This window comes from Peromyscus maniculatus, chromosome 8, assembly GCF_049852395.1.
Source record: "Peromyscus maniculatus bairdii isolate BWxNUB_F1_BW_parent chromosome 8, HU_Pman_BW_mat_3.1, whole genome shotgun sequence".
NCBI lineage: Eukaryota > Metazoa > Chordata > Mammalia > Rodentia > Cricetidae > Peromyscus > Peromyscus maniculatus.
Genome location: NC_134859.1, coordinates 70,978,821 through 70,993,325, shown reverse-complemented (window position 1 = coordinate 70,993,325; position 14,505 = coordinate 70,978,821). Strand labels below are relative to the sequence as shown.

The following is a 14,505-nucleotide window of genomic DNA, read 5'->3' as shown; positions in this document are numbered from 1 at the left end:
GTGAGGGCATCTTGAATATCAGCCTCAATTATTAATTCCTGAAATGTGCTGTAGGTAATACAGGAAATATTTAGGGTTTGATGCTAGGGAGAAATGCTAGATTTTATCCCCATGGTTTAAGTAGCTTTTCTGAGGAAACCATGTTTGCTGCAGGATTTCAGTGTTTAAAAAAAAAAAATAAATTAACCTTGGAGCTGGGGAGATGGTTCAATGAGTAATGTTCCTGCCATAAAAGTGTGAGGATCTGAGTTCAGATTCCCAGTGTCTCTGGGAAACCAGAGCACAATGACACGTGTTTGTAACTCCAGCACTGTGGTGATGGTAGCGGGGGAGGCTGGAGTGGCGAAGATAGGCATATCCCAGGAGTTTACTGGCCAGCAAACCTAGCTAAACTAGTAAGCTCCAGGTTCAGTGAAACACTCTCTCTAAAAATGAGGTAGGACCAGACACAGTGCTGCACACCTTTAATCCCAGCACTCAGGAGGCAGAGGAAGGAGGATCTCTGTGAGTTTGAAGCCCATGTGGTCTATACAGTGAGTTCAAGTACATCCAGGGATACATAGACTCTGTCTCAAAAAAATAAAAAACAAAAACAGAAAACCAAATAAAACAAGAACAAGCCAAACAAACCAACCAAACAAAACCCATAAAAATAAAGTGCAATCAAAAAAGACACTTAATGTTAACCTTTGGCCTCCAATCACATGTTTACACATGCAGGTACACATGTATATACCCATATGAACACATATTTAACACATACACACTTAAAACAAAGTGACCTGTTCTATTGTGGCATGAACTAATTTTCAGTCATTCCCTCTCTCCCCCGCCACCAGTTCATGAATAACAACTAGCACTCATACAGTGCCAGGAAGTTGCACAAAAACAAGTGGGCCTTTGAGCTGTAGTCCTGTACTCGCAGACCATTGGTTGGCTGGCACACACTCAAAAAACAAAGCCTACCTTTCTAAGGAGTGAAGGAAGTTAGAGATGCTATTCCTCAGGCTCACATCTGCCACATGGAGAGCCCCACACACAACTCCCAACATGGTATCAGGACGTTCTGCCTAAAAAGAACAGAGGAAAAATCAAAAGCATGGTCACGTGACACCAAAGCAACTCAAGTAAAATCAAAATTAAATTTGTTATAAAGAAATACCCTTATTTCCATACTGATTTTTGAGCCAAGAATGGTGGTATACACCTGTAATCCCAGCACTTGGGAGATGGAGGCAAGGAGAATCGGGGGCTCAAAGATCAGACTTGACTACACAGTGAGGTTGAAGCCAGCTAGGACTACAAGAGACCTTCCTTTTCATAAAAAAATTTATTTTTATTTTATGTATGTTGCTTGCCTGCATGTACGTAAGTGCACCATGCATGTGCCTGGTGCCTCTTTAGGTCAGAGGGCAGCATCAGGTCCCCTGGAACTGAAATTATAGGTAGCTGGCTCTGAGCCACCACATGGATGCTGAGATCTAAACTAGGTTCATCTTTTTGGCCTCCAGGAGACCTTAAGAAACAATGAGGAAGGACTAATGCAGATGAGAGACAGAAGTTACTAAAGAGGACACAAAGCTAATTGTTGTTCTAATTCTAACTCTTGTCATTGATCTTTCTTTTTTCTTTCTTTCCTTCTTTCTTGGTAGTAAACAAATGCATAAAAACATATGCATTAAAGAATAAAGCCCAATATGAAATCCCCACAACTTTAGAATGGCTATTCTAACTGTATGGAAGTTCATTGAGATGTAAAGACTTTGGGTCTGGTTAATTGTTGTCTGTCTGTGGTGATTTTTAGTTGCAAGTTTTTTAATGATAAAGTTTATAAATATTTTTTAAATAAACAACAAAGAAGAAACAAAGAAAAATCCCTATATTTACCTTTAAAATTTGAAAACAGATTTTAAAAAATAATTTGCCTTCTACTCTTTGTGAAATTTTCACTAAGCCAATCAAAGACTAGCTGAAAAACAGACAACTAGAAGCTATGTGTGCAAGAGGAGAATACACACCTGCACTTTTTCTGCAATCAGTCTGTCCAGCCAGCCAGTGTCGATTCTATTCAACTGAAAGCTTTCTGTCTCCAGCAGTTTGATCAAGTATTCAACTGTAGTTCGAAAGTCACCCCGAATAGACAGCTCCTTCAATGCCACCACCATATTTCTAGGGGAACAACAGAAAAAATTTGTTACAGCAACAAATATTTTAGTGTTTACCAATTATTTGAAAGAATTGTCTCATTGTTTTGTAGGCTTAGCAGGAGGACAGACAGTCCCAAGAACAGATGAGGGTGTAGCTGTAAGCCCGTTCATTTTCATGTACTCCAGATAGGAGAGCTTCCAAGAAGTCAGTATACAGGAGTGTTGACTGATAGTACCAAAAAGCACCAGCAAATTGGAAACATTTCACCATAAAGAGTACAGCTAGAACCACTCTCAGCTTTTACTTTTGGATTTTCACTGTTCTAGTCACTTACTGCTGACTAGTTAGAACTAGGGCACTAATTTTCCACATCCTTACATCTTATTTATATACTATCCTTACTGTACGTATCATTTCCACGCAACAAAACTACAGACTATAGTTTAGTAAATTTTGGCAAGGTTTCCCTACCAAAAAAAAAAAAAAGCAACAGACTGGAGTTGGCTGACATCTGTACGCTGCTGTAATGTCCTTCTATAATCCCAATGTCACCACACTATATTTTAATTGCTTGTCTTTCTTCCTCTGGATTATATAATACCATGAAGATACAGACTCTATTTAGTCTTTACTGTACTGTCAGGCCCAGCACGATGGTCGCTGTTGAGTACAGTGAATTTATGAATGACTGGAGAAAAGAAAGAACAAAATCAACAGGAGCAAGAAGCAAGCAGGTGCTGTGTTCAGCAAACAGTGTGGCTGAAACAGGGGTGTGAAGACAGTGATAGAGGCAAATCTACCATTTAGCAAACATTTCCTGAATGCTGATACAAAGGGAATATATGAACTATATGCTTATAGTTCAGGGGACATAGCAGTAACAATATAGGTATGTTTCTGTTTTCATGGTATTTACATTATGAGAAATGATATTGGATGTGTGGGCTAAGACTATCACAGAATAATATCTAAGGGCCAAGCAAAGAGCACAGATTAACTGTAACAAAGAACACAACACAGAAAGCTCTGAACTGAAAAAAGAACTTTTGACACAGTATCAGAAAGCAAACACATTGCAGAGACTATTGCAATATGCTAACAGGTGACCTAGTCTGCTTTCTTCTGTAGAGAAATACACAGAACAAAGCAGAAATAAGAAGTCAGACTTCTGACCAAGTCATTGGGCATTCCTGCAGAATAAACGCAGTGATCCGCTTAATCAAGACTGAAACAAAAATGCCAACAGAGACCAGTCTGGGAACGTAAATGAGACAGGGAAAGTGAAGGGGGACTGTCTAAAATACTCAACTTGCGTCCCAGTTAAAAGAAGCAGTCGCACAAAACTCCAACTACAGGCCAGCAAGCTAGCTTAACCTGCTGCCAAACCTGATTACCAAAGTTCAATTCCCAGAACCCACACACTGAAAGAACTGACTGCTTCAGGCTGCCCTCCCCTACTGTTCTTCCCCACTCCTCTCGATCTTTTCTACCCCCCCCCACAGACACCCACACAGACACACACCATCAGCTTACTGAAGCAGTATAAGGGAATGAAAGGCAACTTTATACATTTTTTTCCAGTTGAACTGCTATAATTTTGAAATTTTTCACATATAGTTTTGAATGAATGTAACGAAGTTGTAAAGTACAAAAAAGAGAAGCAATAAGACTTCCTCACTTCTGAGACATTATTAAAAACTTAAGAACTGGACTGGAGCTAAGCAGTTGAGAGCACTAGCTCCTTTTACAGAGTTCTGGTTCATTTGTTAACACCTATATGGCAGCTCACAACAATCTGTAATTCCAGTTCCAGGGAATCTGACACTTCTGACCTCTGTAGGCATCACCATGCATGTGATCACATACATACATGCAGGGAAAACACTCATACACCTAAAATAAAAAAAAAATTGCTGGCGGTAGAGGCGCACGCCTTTAATCCCAGCACTCTGGAGGCAGAGGCAGGTGGATCTCTGTTGAGTTCAAGGCCAGCCTGGTCTACTGAAAGAGTTCCAGGACAGGCTACAAAGCTACACAGAGAAACCCTGTCTTGAAAAACAAACAAACAAAAAAATCTAACAACAACAAACCTCTTAAGACTATTAACAAATACTAAGGGAATACCCACTCTGTGAACAGTTCAAAGGTTGAAAGGAATACTATTAAATCTGTGGCATAGGCAACACATTGTTAAAGCTTAAATAAAAAAAGAAAGAGAAGTTTAAAAGTAGCTCAGTGGCAGAACATGCATAAGGTCCTGGGTTCACTCTCGAGCACCACAAAGAAGAGAAGGAAGGAAGGTAGAGAGGCTGGGAGAGAGAAGAAGTGGCAAGAGAGATGTGGAGGGAAAGGGAAAGCAGAGAGGGAAGACAGAAAGAAGCAGATGAACTAATTTTTGATCTGGGACAGATATTTTAAAAATAAAAAAAAAATAAAAAAAAAAAAAAGAAGAAGCTGACTGGCCAATAGCTGATCAGGATAAGGTTAGGCAGGAGGACCAAACTCAGAATGCTGGAGAAAGAAGGGCAGAGCTGGAGAGTCTCCAGAGATGCAGAGAGAAACTAGATGGGCATGCCATACTGAGAAAAGATACCAAGCCACATAGCAAAGCATAGATAAGAAATATGGGTTAAACATAAGCGTTAGCTAGTAACAAGCCCAAGTTATTGGCCGAGCATTTATAATTAATAGTAAGAGTCTGTATGGTAATTTGGAAGTGGGCTGGTGGGACAGAAAAACTCCACCTACACTGTTGCATGCTTTATAATACAATGAAGTCTTAGATGCAATCTTGATAATTATTTTATTCTCTTTTCATAAAAAAACAAGCAAGATTTTAATATTTTAAATGTCAAGACATCAAGGTGATTGTGGCTAATAACACTGCACATCTGAAAATGCTAGTGTGGCATACTTAAAAGGATTATCACCAGAAAAAAAAAATGGTAAGAAAGTGAGGTGATGCAAATGCTAAAGAGCTTGATTCCACAAGGCATGCATATATCAAAGCAGCATATGGTATACCAATGTATATAGACATACACATATATATATGTATACATATATACATACATTTACACACACACACACACACACACACACACACACACACACACACAGAGTTTTACCTGTCAAATTAGAAAACTTAATGACTACGAGTTGTTCACAGCTATATTATGAGGCTCTGGTTGAAGTCACAGTACCTAAGAAGCACTTTATTTTATTCTGATGACAGATACAGACCTTTATCTATAAATTATCTGATACCTAATTCATGGTCAAGAACCTACCTTTCCCCAGTAATACTATCATTACTGTAAAAACAAAAACAAAGCAAATGACTTCATGTGTTAAAAAAAAACTTGTGGGGCTGGAGAGATGGCTCAGAGGTTAAGAGCACTGCTTGCTCTTCCAAAGGTCCTGAGTTCAATTCCCAGCAACCACATGGTGGCTCACAACCATCTGTAATGAGATCTGGTGCCCTCTTCTGGCCTGCAGGGACACATGCAGACAGAACACTGTATACATAATAAATAAATAAATCTTTAAAAAAAAAAAACTTGTAAAGACTCACAAGAAGCAGAGAAACATCTGCCAAGTACTATAGAATGTAACGCAACATGCATTCAAGTACAAACTAAGATACAATTCTTCAAGTAAGCTCTCCACAGCAGCATTTTCACAGCAGATAAAGGAACGTCATACCTTCACCAAGAATTAGCCCAATTTTATTAAGCAAAATGCAATCAAATGCTATTATACTCACGAAATTGCTTCTTCTCTGTTTTCTCCCCAGGAAAAACAGTGACCGAACTGAGAGTCAGCAAACTCATGAAGCCCCCCAGCAGCAGCAACACTGAAATAACCCCAAACGTTCTTATTGCTTCGAAAATTAAGTTCCTGAACTGTTCCTGAGCTGGGCTTAAACCCCTGTCAGAGAATGAAGAACATGAGAGACTACATTGTACTTCAAGGAAAAGAACATTGATATTCAGTGTTCAGACTCTGGGATTATCAAGCATAACTGACCCAAAAACCATGCAAGCCAAGGCCCAGTGCTATAGTCCCAGGGATGCTTCTTGAGAGACTTAATTGAAATTAAATGGTCAATGCAGCAACCATCATGTATCTGCTCCCAGAATCTTTTATAAATTTCCCTCTCAAAATGAAGTTCCAAGACATTTGAAAAGCATGACCTCAGACACTTGTCTTAACGCTAAGCCTTTTAAGTGAAAGGTTACCTCATCTGGGTTTTCACTGGTGATCCGCGCAGCAATTACATGGCCCCTTGGGCAAGGAACATGAGCAGAATTTTCAAAATCAATGGGAGCATCACCCCAAGGAGATACTCCATACATCATACGGATATCCTTGATCCTAAATAGAGGGATCCCCATGGCAATCTGAAAGATAATAAAACACATGTTGTTTTCTAGTCCCCTGTTCTTAACACATGGAAGCTATCAAAATACCTAAGACTCTTTGCATTTTTTTAAGTTACTACTAAAACATTCTACTTTTGTAATCTGTATTCTACAGTCAATCTAAATTACACAAAATTGAATACAGTGCTAAGAGTTCTTTGCTAGAATCATTCCCTTTCCTTCAATGTCCCCAAATTCCTAATGCAACAGACAGACGTTTTCTTTGGCTGTCATTTCTTAATGGATGGATGACAATAAATTATCCAAGACAATAGTCAGTGAACAAGTTCAGATAACTAAAACCCCTTAACATTACAGTTGTCTCTCGTGCATGCAAACTACTGAACAAAGTAAATGAACCTTTAGACCTTTACTTGGGAAGGGCCAGTGCCTATTCCAACAAAGAGAGGACAAGAAACAGTAACTGGGGAGGGATATGATCAAAGTACACGATAAGTGTGTACGAAAATGTCATAATGAAACCTTTTTTGTTTGTTTTGAGGCAGGGTCTTACTATATAGCCCTGGCTGGCCTAGAATTTGCTATGTAGCTGACCTCAAACTCACAGAGATCTGCCTGTCTCTGCTTCTGCCTCTCAAGTGCTAGGTTTAAAGGCATGTACCAGCACACCAAGAAAAATCTGTTATTCTGTAAAATTAATATACCCTAAGAGCCAGTGAGATGACTCAGTAAAGTCACTCACTATCAAGGCTGATTATCTGAATTTAATACCCAAAACCCATTGTGGAAGAAGAGAACCAAGCTCCAACAGTTGTCCTCTATCTTCCAAATACTTGCTGTGGCACATGCATACCCATACACATAAAAAAAAATGTTTAAAAAAAAAATTTTTTAAAAGCCCACAAAAACCCTTAAGTTTTTGCAAGATGTTCTCAATATGAGCCAAAACTAGGTCATATGAGATTATCAGTTAGGTGCTTTGTCATGTACTCATAGCCCAAGCTGCTCCAGAGGCTGGGGAAAGAGGACTGCTTGGGATTAGACGTGGATTGGTGTCCACACTAAGTTCAGCATCAATACAGTTCCTCCAGGGAGCAGAGACCACCAGGTTGCCTAAGAGGAGTGAACCAGCCCAAACTAGAAATGAAGCAGGTTAAAAATAATACCTAATCTTATCATTTGCTTCTACTATTTACTATAGTATTTGTTTCCCAGGCTGAAATAAGACCATAGAATTAATAGCTATCACTTTGAATTTTTAAAAATATGTACTACTACAGTCTTTCTAGGAAAATATTGACCACCACCCAAGTTATGAGGTTTACTGTAATTAAATAATTAAACAAAGCAGACTGTTTTAAAAAATATTAATTTTTTTAAAAGTATGTGTATGGATGTTTTGCCTTCACATCTGTGCACCACATGCAGTGACAGCAGAAGCCAGAAGAGGGCATCAGACCCCCTGAAACAGGAGTTACAGACTGTTGGGCACCACCAACTGGGTATTGGGAATCAAATCTGGGTCTCTGGAAGAACCACCACCACTCTTAACCACAGAGTCATTTCTCCAGCCACAAAGCTGACTGACTTTAAAGCCTTTTTTAAGTCAGTCTTTCTTCTCAAAACAGTTCATTGGCTGTGTCTAGCTAGAAGATACAGTAGTATTTTTTATGTTTGAACAAATCACAAAACTAACCCATACTCACATAACCCATATTTATGAGAAATGAAGATAAGTGAAGCTACTATGGCTTACTTATGCTTTTCGCTCATTCGTCTTTCAGGCATCTCTGAGATACTAAATTCTCTAAGCTCTAACTTGAGTCCAAGTCAGGATGACTCACCTGGAGTTGTGCTGCAGGAAGATTAACATCAGCCACCATCTCTGTACAAGGATGTTCAACCTGTAGCCGAGGGTTCAGTTCCAAAAAGTAGAAGCTTCCATCCTGGCTGTATAAGTATTCCACAGTCCCAGCACTCACATAACCAACCATTTTGGCAAGTTTCACTGCACACTTAAAGGAAAATAAGAAACTGTAAGTCTCTCACTTTGTCCAGCCATTGTATCCCTATAACTACGTATAGCTGTCAACTACCCAGTGCTTGTACAGGCCACCAAAGACTCTGAGCCACATTCAAGAAAATAATTCTGATTATTATACAATGCTCTGGGATATGCATGACAAAGTCAGTGAAAAAGTGGAAGAGAGAAGTGTTTTCAAATCAGATCACAAGCAACCTCCCATCAGACAAAAGGGCACAAAGGCAAAACAAAAAAAGATAGTAGCAAACCCTTCATTATCTTCTAATTTCCAGTATTCCCAATATGCTCATTTTCTTAGAAACATTGCTACCAGCTAAAGACTGGGTTTTCTAATCTCTCATGTAGCCATTGACTACTCTCTTACAGGGACTATGTTTTCACCAACAGGACTCAGCATTGGTAAGTGGGATGCATAAACATACTTAACAGATTTCAACCATACTATTAAGAATGGCAGATCAAAATATAAAGGACTTGAATCTCAAGATGGTCTCATGAAATTATAACTGTCCCAACAGCCTTGTAAAATTCATCTCAAACTATGATAATAAAGAAACTCTTATCATCTGAGGGTCACTGAATTTTTTGGATCTTTTTATTATAGCAACTTAACCTTTATCCTAACCAAAATGGTCATTAGGAAGTGCAGATGGAGTGCTGCTATTTTAAAAATTAAAATATGTGATGCTAGTTTAGCAATAAGGTAGAAGTTAACAAGGAAACATACTACAGACTGGAAAGCTGGGAGATAAACTCCTCGCTACAGAATGACACACTTAGTACATTCTTTCCTACAAAAATAGAATGCTTGCTACATATCAACTAAGTCTAAAGAAAAAAGGACTGGGGCTATAGCTTAGCGAATAGTGTTCTTGCCTAGCCTGCACAAGGCTCTGGGTTTGATCCCTAGCACCTCATAAACCAGGTGTGGTGATACAGACCTTGAGAGGGGTGAAGGCAAGAGGATTTGACGTTCAAAATTATCATCAGCTATGTACCGAGTGTGAGGCGAGCCTCAGCTACACAAAACTGCACTGCCCCCAAGAAAGACAGAGAGAGACAAAGTTTAAGATTCAAGTGCATGCCCCTAATCCCAAGCACTCAGAAAGCAAAGGCAGAGGGATCTCTGTGAGTCTAAGGTCAGCCTGGTTCTACTTGGTGAGTACCAGGCCAGGTAAAGGTACATGGTGAGACTCTGTCTCAAACAAACAAACAATCACGAAAGTTGAAAAAGCAAACTGCTTTTATAGTCCAAAGCCAAGAAATTAGATTCTTACACCAAAGCAACTCAATGTCAAACAGATTAAGGGAGCTGCTTTAGGTTCATCTAGCTTCAAAATAGTCAAGGAGAGGGAGGTAAGTTATGTGCAAAACCCAGTAAGTAAGATAATTTTTTACATCTAAAAGAATTCACTACATCTGATTATCCCAACTTGAAGCTGAGTATAAGTAAACAGCCTAGAAGGTTACTAAGTATTTGAGGGAATTACATTTCTGAACAGCCCACAAGCCTGGCCTTCAAAATATAGTGAGTAATGAGTGAAGAAGTGTTTGTACTTCTAATCCTGCACCAGTGGGAATCAGGCTATGAAATTTCCCCCAAAGGAGGTACAGCCTGCAAAACCCATGTTACAGAAACTGAGTAAGGAAGAACTTCACACAGAGTCAATTCAGGTGTCTTACAGGACAATGGCAAAGGAGCTTACTTCCTAGGAGCAGAACCAGGGGCAGCCAGGTCTAACTGAGGAAGTACTCCACTATGTAACAGGGACAGCACAACTCCTGCACAGAAAGATTTGTTAGCTTCTGTGGGCCAATGATTGATGTATATTGTGCACGTTTCCAAACAGCAATTCTCTGGCTCCCATTCTACCACTGCATAATAGGTATATAGTGGGAAAAGATAAAAATCTTTTAGACCATTGGTCCTTGAACAGAAAGGAAAGTACCTCACTTAGAACTCTTCAGTAACGTAAAGATTCTTGATCTGATATGCATATCTTATAGAGCTAAGTGACTGTGGTGATTTCAGTCTGTCTTCCTTAGAGAAAGAATACATGTATTCTAAGCCTGAACTAACAAATAGGAAATGGACAGACATAACAGACTAAGGCACAGGTTACTCCAACAACTTTTCTTCATCTTTTTACAGAAGAATTTCTCAAATTTCAGCTGGCACATGGTTATCTAGCTAGTGACTATGACTCCTAACAATGCTTGTGCTGGGTTATGATGAAACTGTGTGCAGAGAAACATGAGAAGTGTCACGTGTGACTTGTGTATCATGTTATTATTTGCTTGCCCTCTAAGGGCTACTCAACCCTGGCTACAACTGGAATATAATCATGGAGTTTGCTATATTATCAAAATTCTGAAACCATACAAAAGCAAAGGTTAGCAATTAGCAAACCTTTTTGTTAAAGGACAAGATAGTAATTATTTTCAATTTTGTGGAACATAGACTCTGTCACAGCTAGTCAGTTCTCTCACTATAGAATAAACAGTCAAATATATAAATCATTGAGCATAAAAAATTGAGCATAAAAACTAAAATTTTATTTACAAAAGCAAACAGCAGGTTGGATTTGGTTTGAGCTAAACTATAGTTTGCCAAGCCCCATCTTAGGGAAGGGTAGAACAATAAACCTAAGTCTCTGGTAGAAGACCCATCTGAACTAGGATGGAAGAGATCACTAGGAAGTTATACCTCATTTAAATCACTGTATTTGAGGCATTCTTATCATAGAAGGTAAGTGAAAATAAGAAATAGGAAACAGACTTCTAAGACAAAATACAGTTTAGAACTCAGAATGATGGAAAATTAATCATTAATAACATCGAGAGTGGGCCATTCTTCCAGGGGAGGGGAAAAAAAGCATGTTCACATCCCTAAGCTACAGCTATTTCCAAGGGACACTTCATGACAAGGAAATCCTTCTTTATACAAAAGTATTAAATATGTAAGCTCACAGATACCTAGAGGATAATGAATTTGAATGAAATCATCTGAAGATACTTCCTTTTTAGATAAGGTCTCAGTATTTACCACAGGGGAGCCTAGAACTCTCCAGCTTCCAACCTCAGCCTCCCAATGGCTGGAAACCTAAGTGTATCACCATATCTGGCAGAAGATTTGGTACTAGTCAACCCAGTAAACTACACTTGCTCTTCATGAACTTGTTAAAAGTCCCAACTTGTTTCTTATTTATCTTATTCAAAATATCAGGGGTTTTTTTGTTTGTTTGTTTGTTTTTGTTTTGGGGTTGTTTTGGTTTTTAGTATTAACTATTTTTAGACTTTGGTAAGTTTCTTGACAATTTTTCTAGGAGAACAACATCAGAGTATGTTCCTCCAGGAAAAGGAAGAAATAGTATCCATTATCTAGAATCATTGCTTACATTTCTTCCATTCCCATAATAGTGTATGAGCTGAGGGAGATATGTCTCTATATAGGAAAATAGCAATGAAAGTATTTAATATAGACACACCTGTTCCATGTGTTCAAATACTGCTGGGGTAGCAATAGCAGCAGGAGCTTCTTCAATGATCTTCTGATGCCTGCGCTGTACAGAGCAGTCACGGCCAAACAAAGAAATGGCATTGCCGTACTGATCTGCTAGAATCTGGACCTCCAAATGACGAGATTGCTTTGCTAGTCTCATTACAAATATAGGTGATCCAGGTACTTCAGCTTGAACCTGTATTTGAAAAGGAAGCAAAATTCTTAAGTAATACAGACTTTTTTCAATATTGAAAAGTTGATTTGCTTTCAATAAGCAGACGTCTAAAAGTTTCCAGGACTACATTAACAGTAGGCACACAGAACAGAAGAAATACAGTCCATGCCTTTGTCTATCTTTAACATGCTGCATTCTTAGCTATATCACCAGTATTAAGGAATGAATATGAAAACATAAAACATCCAGTATGTTAAAAGGGCAAACAAAGTACTTGAAAATACACATATACACAAATCCCACAACAGGGCAAAAATATTGCCATCTACTCAAAAGACAGTCACATGTAGATTGTTTCTAAGTAGATGATTTCCTAATTTACATTATATCACATGATGGTGCTGAAGTCAAAAGTCTTCCACCTTGAGTTCTGAGAAACACTATCAGTGGGTACAAAAATCTTAAATTACCAATTAATTTTTGTCAGCACTTCAAAGATATCCCAATGTTTTCTGGTTTCTAGGATGTCTACTGAGATTTCAACTGTTGATCATCCTTCTTCTTCTTCTTCCTCCTCTTTTCTCCCCCTAGGATCTCACTATGTAGCCCTGGATGGTCTAGAACTCACAGAGATCCACCTGCTTCTGTGTCTCTAGCACAGGGATTAAAGCTGTGTGCCACCATGGCTGACTCAACTGTTAATCTTCTTAGCCTTTTTCAAGTAATCCTTTTGCTCCAACAGCTTTCAGATTGTGTATATGTCTTTTCTTCTTTCCTTTCTTTCTTCCTTCCTTTCTTTTCCTTTTGTGTGTGTTTGGAGTGGAGGCAGGTGGCAGATTTACTCGTAAGCTTAGATGTGGTTTTCTTTGTATTCACCAATGTTTGAGACTCAGAGTTTTGTTATTTGTGCTTGGCAGCTTTTATTAGTTTGAGAAAATTCTTAGACATTATCTTTTCTGCTTTCTGCTCCATTTCTTCAACCATTGTTTTGCTTTATTCTCTTCCTCATATCTGAGTCTTAAAGTGCATAACACTAGAGAACTAGCTTTTCTACTTCAGTTTGCTAGCTGCAGAAGTTACTTCAAAACTCAGTGACCTGCTGAAAATGTCAACCATTTTCTTGCTCATGACGCTCAGCTGTACAGTTCTTCTGCTTCTTGCAATCATGTGAATATCATCTGGTGGCTCAAGTGGCCTCTTTCACGAATCTGCTGACTTGTGCTGACGGTTGGCTGGTAAGTATAGACAGCTTCAACTGAATGTGCTCGTTTCTGTTATATGTGGTCTCTCATCCTCCAATGGGCTTCTCAGTACCATACACAGCACAGACCAAGCTTCTTCAGTATAATGTTCTTAGGGGGTGAGAGCAGAAGCTGCATGCCATCTTGAAGTCTACGCTCCAATATATGTATGTCACTTTGGCCATCTAATATTTGTCTAAGCAAGCCACAAAAAATGGCTACAATTCAAGGACTGGGGAAAGATATACCACCTCTTCATGGGAAGAACAGTAAAAGTCACATTGCAAAGGGTATACATAGAGGAAAGGGGGGAGTTATTGTGGCCATTTCTGCAAACAATGTACTATGGCCCACCCTGTGGCCACAATAATTCACAGACCTGCCACATGCAAGGTAGACTCACCCCCTCCCAAGACCCCCAAAGTCTCATCCAATCATGTCATCAGGCTTGACCTTCATTGCTCTTATGACTCATGTCCAGAAACAAAAGAGTCCCCTTCAGTACAGCTCCTCAGTTACATTTTCTTCATCCAGAGACCTGAGAACTAAAAAGACAAGTTATCTGCCCTAAACCCCAATACTTAATGATGAGATTGGAGAAAGAACTACAAAGGATATTCTTGTTCAAATGGAAAGGATTGGAGATACTCAGTGGTCACTGGTTTCACAGCAGTCTTGAAATCCAAATGGGAATATATTGTTGGTTTCCTTTACTCAAACATCGGAAACTTATTTATCTATTTATTTTTAGTGATTCTATTTTATGTGAATGGATGTTTTGCTTGCATTTGTGTCTATGGATCACACATGTGCCTGGGGCCCAAGTAGGCCAAATGACATCAGATACGCTGGGACTAGTTGTGAGCCACCATGGAAGTGCTGGGAATCAAACCTGGATCCTCTGAAAAAGCAGTCGGTGTTCTTAACTGCTGAGCCATTCTCCAGCCCCTTTTGCTTTTGAGACGGATCTCATGTTGCCAGACTGGCTTCAAACTTGATATGTATCTGAG

At 39.1% G+C, this 14,505-nt stretch overlaps 1 protein-coding gene across 5 annotated transcripts in view; it reads right to left on the bottom strand.

Annotated features, from left to right (window-relative positions):
- Positions 1–14,505, bottom strand: part of Acaca (acetyl-CoA carboxylase alpha) — a 268,884-nt gene that overhangs the window by 151,811 nt on the left and 102,568 nt on the right. For all 5 annotated transcript variants that reach the window (XM_006983168.4, XM_006983169.4, XM_006983170.4 and 2 more), the window contains 6 exons: positions 12,066–12,275; positions 8,378–8,548; positions 6,390–6,551; positions 5,915–6,078; positions 2,019–2,169; positions 967–1,070 (listed from right to left, as the gene is read on the bottom strand). In XM_006983168.4, coding sequence (XP_006983230.1) covers positions 967–1,070; positions 2,019–2,169; positions 5,915–6,078; positions 6,390–6,551; positions 8,378–8,548; positions 12,066–12,275 — 962 coding nt within the window. The remainder of the gene's footprint in view (positions 1–966; positions 1,071–2,018; positions 2,170–5,914; positions 6,079–6,389; positions 6,552–8,377; positions 8,549–12,065; positions 12,276–14,505) is intronic.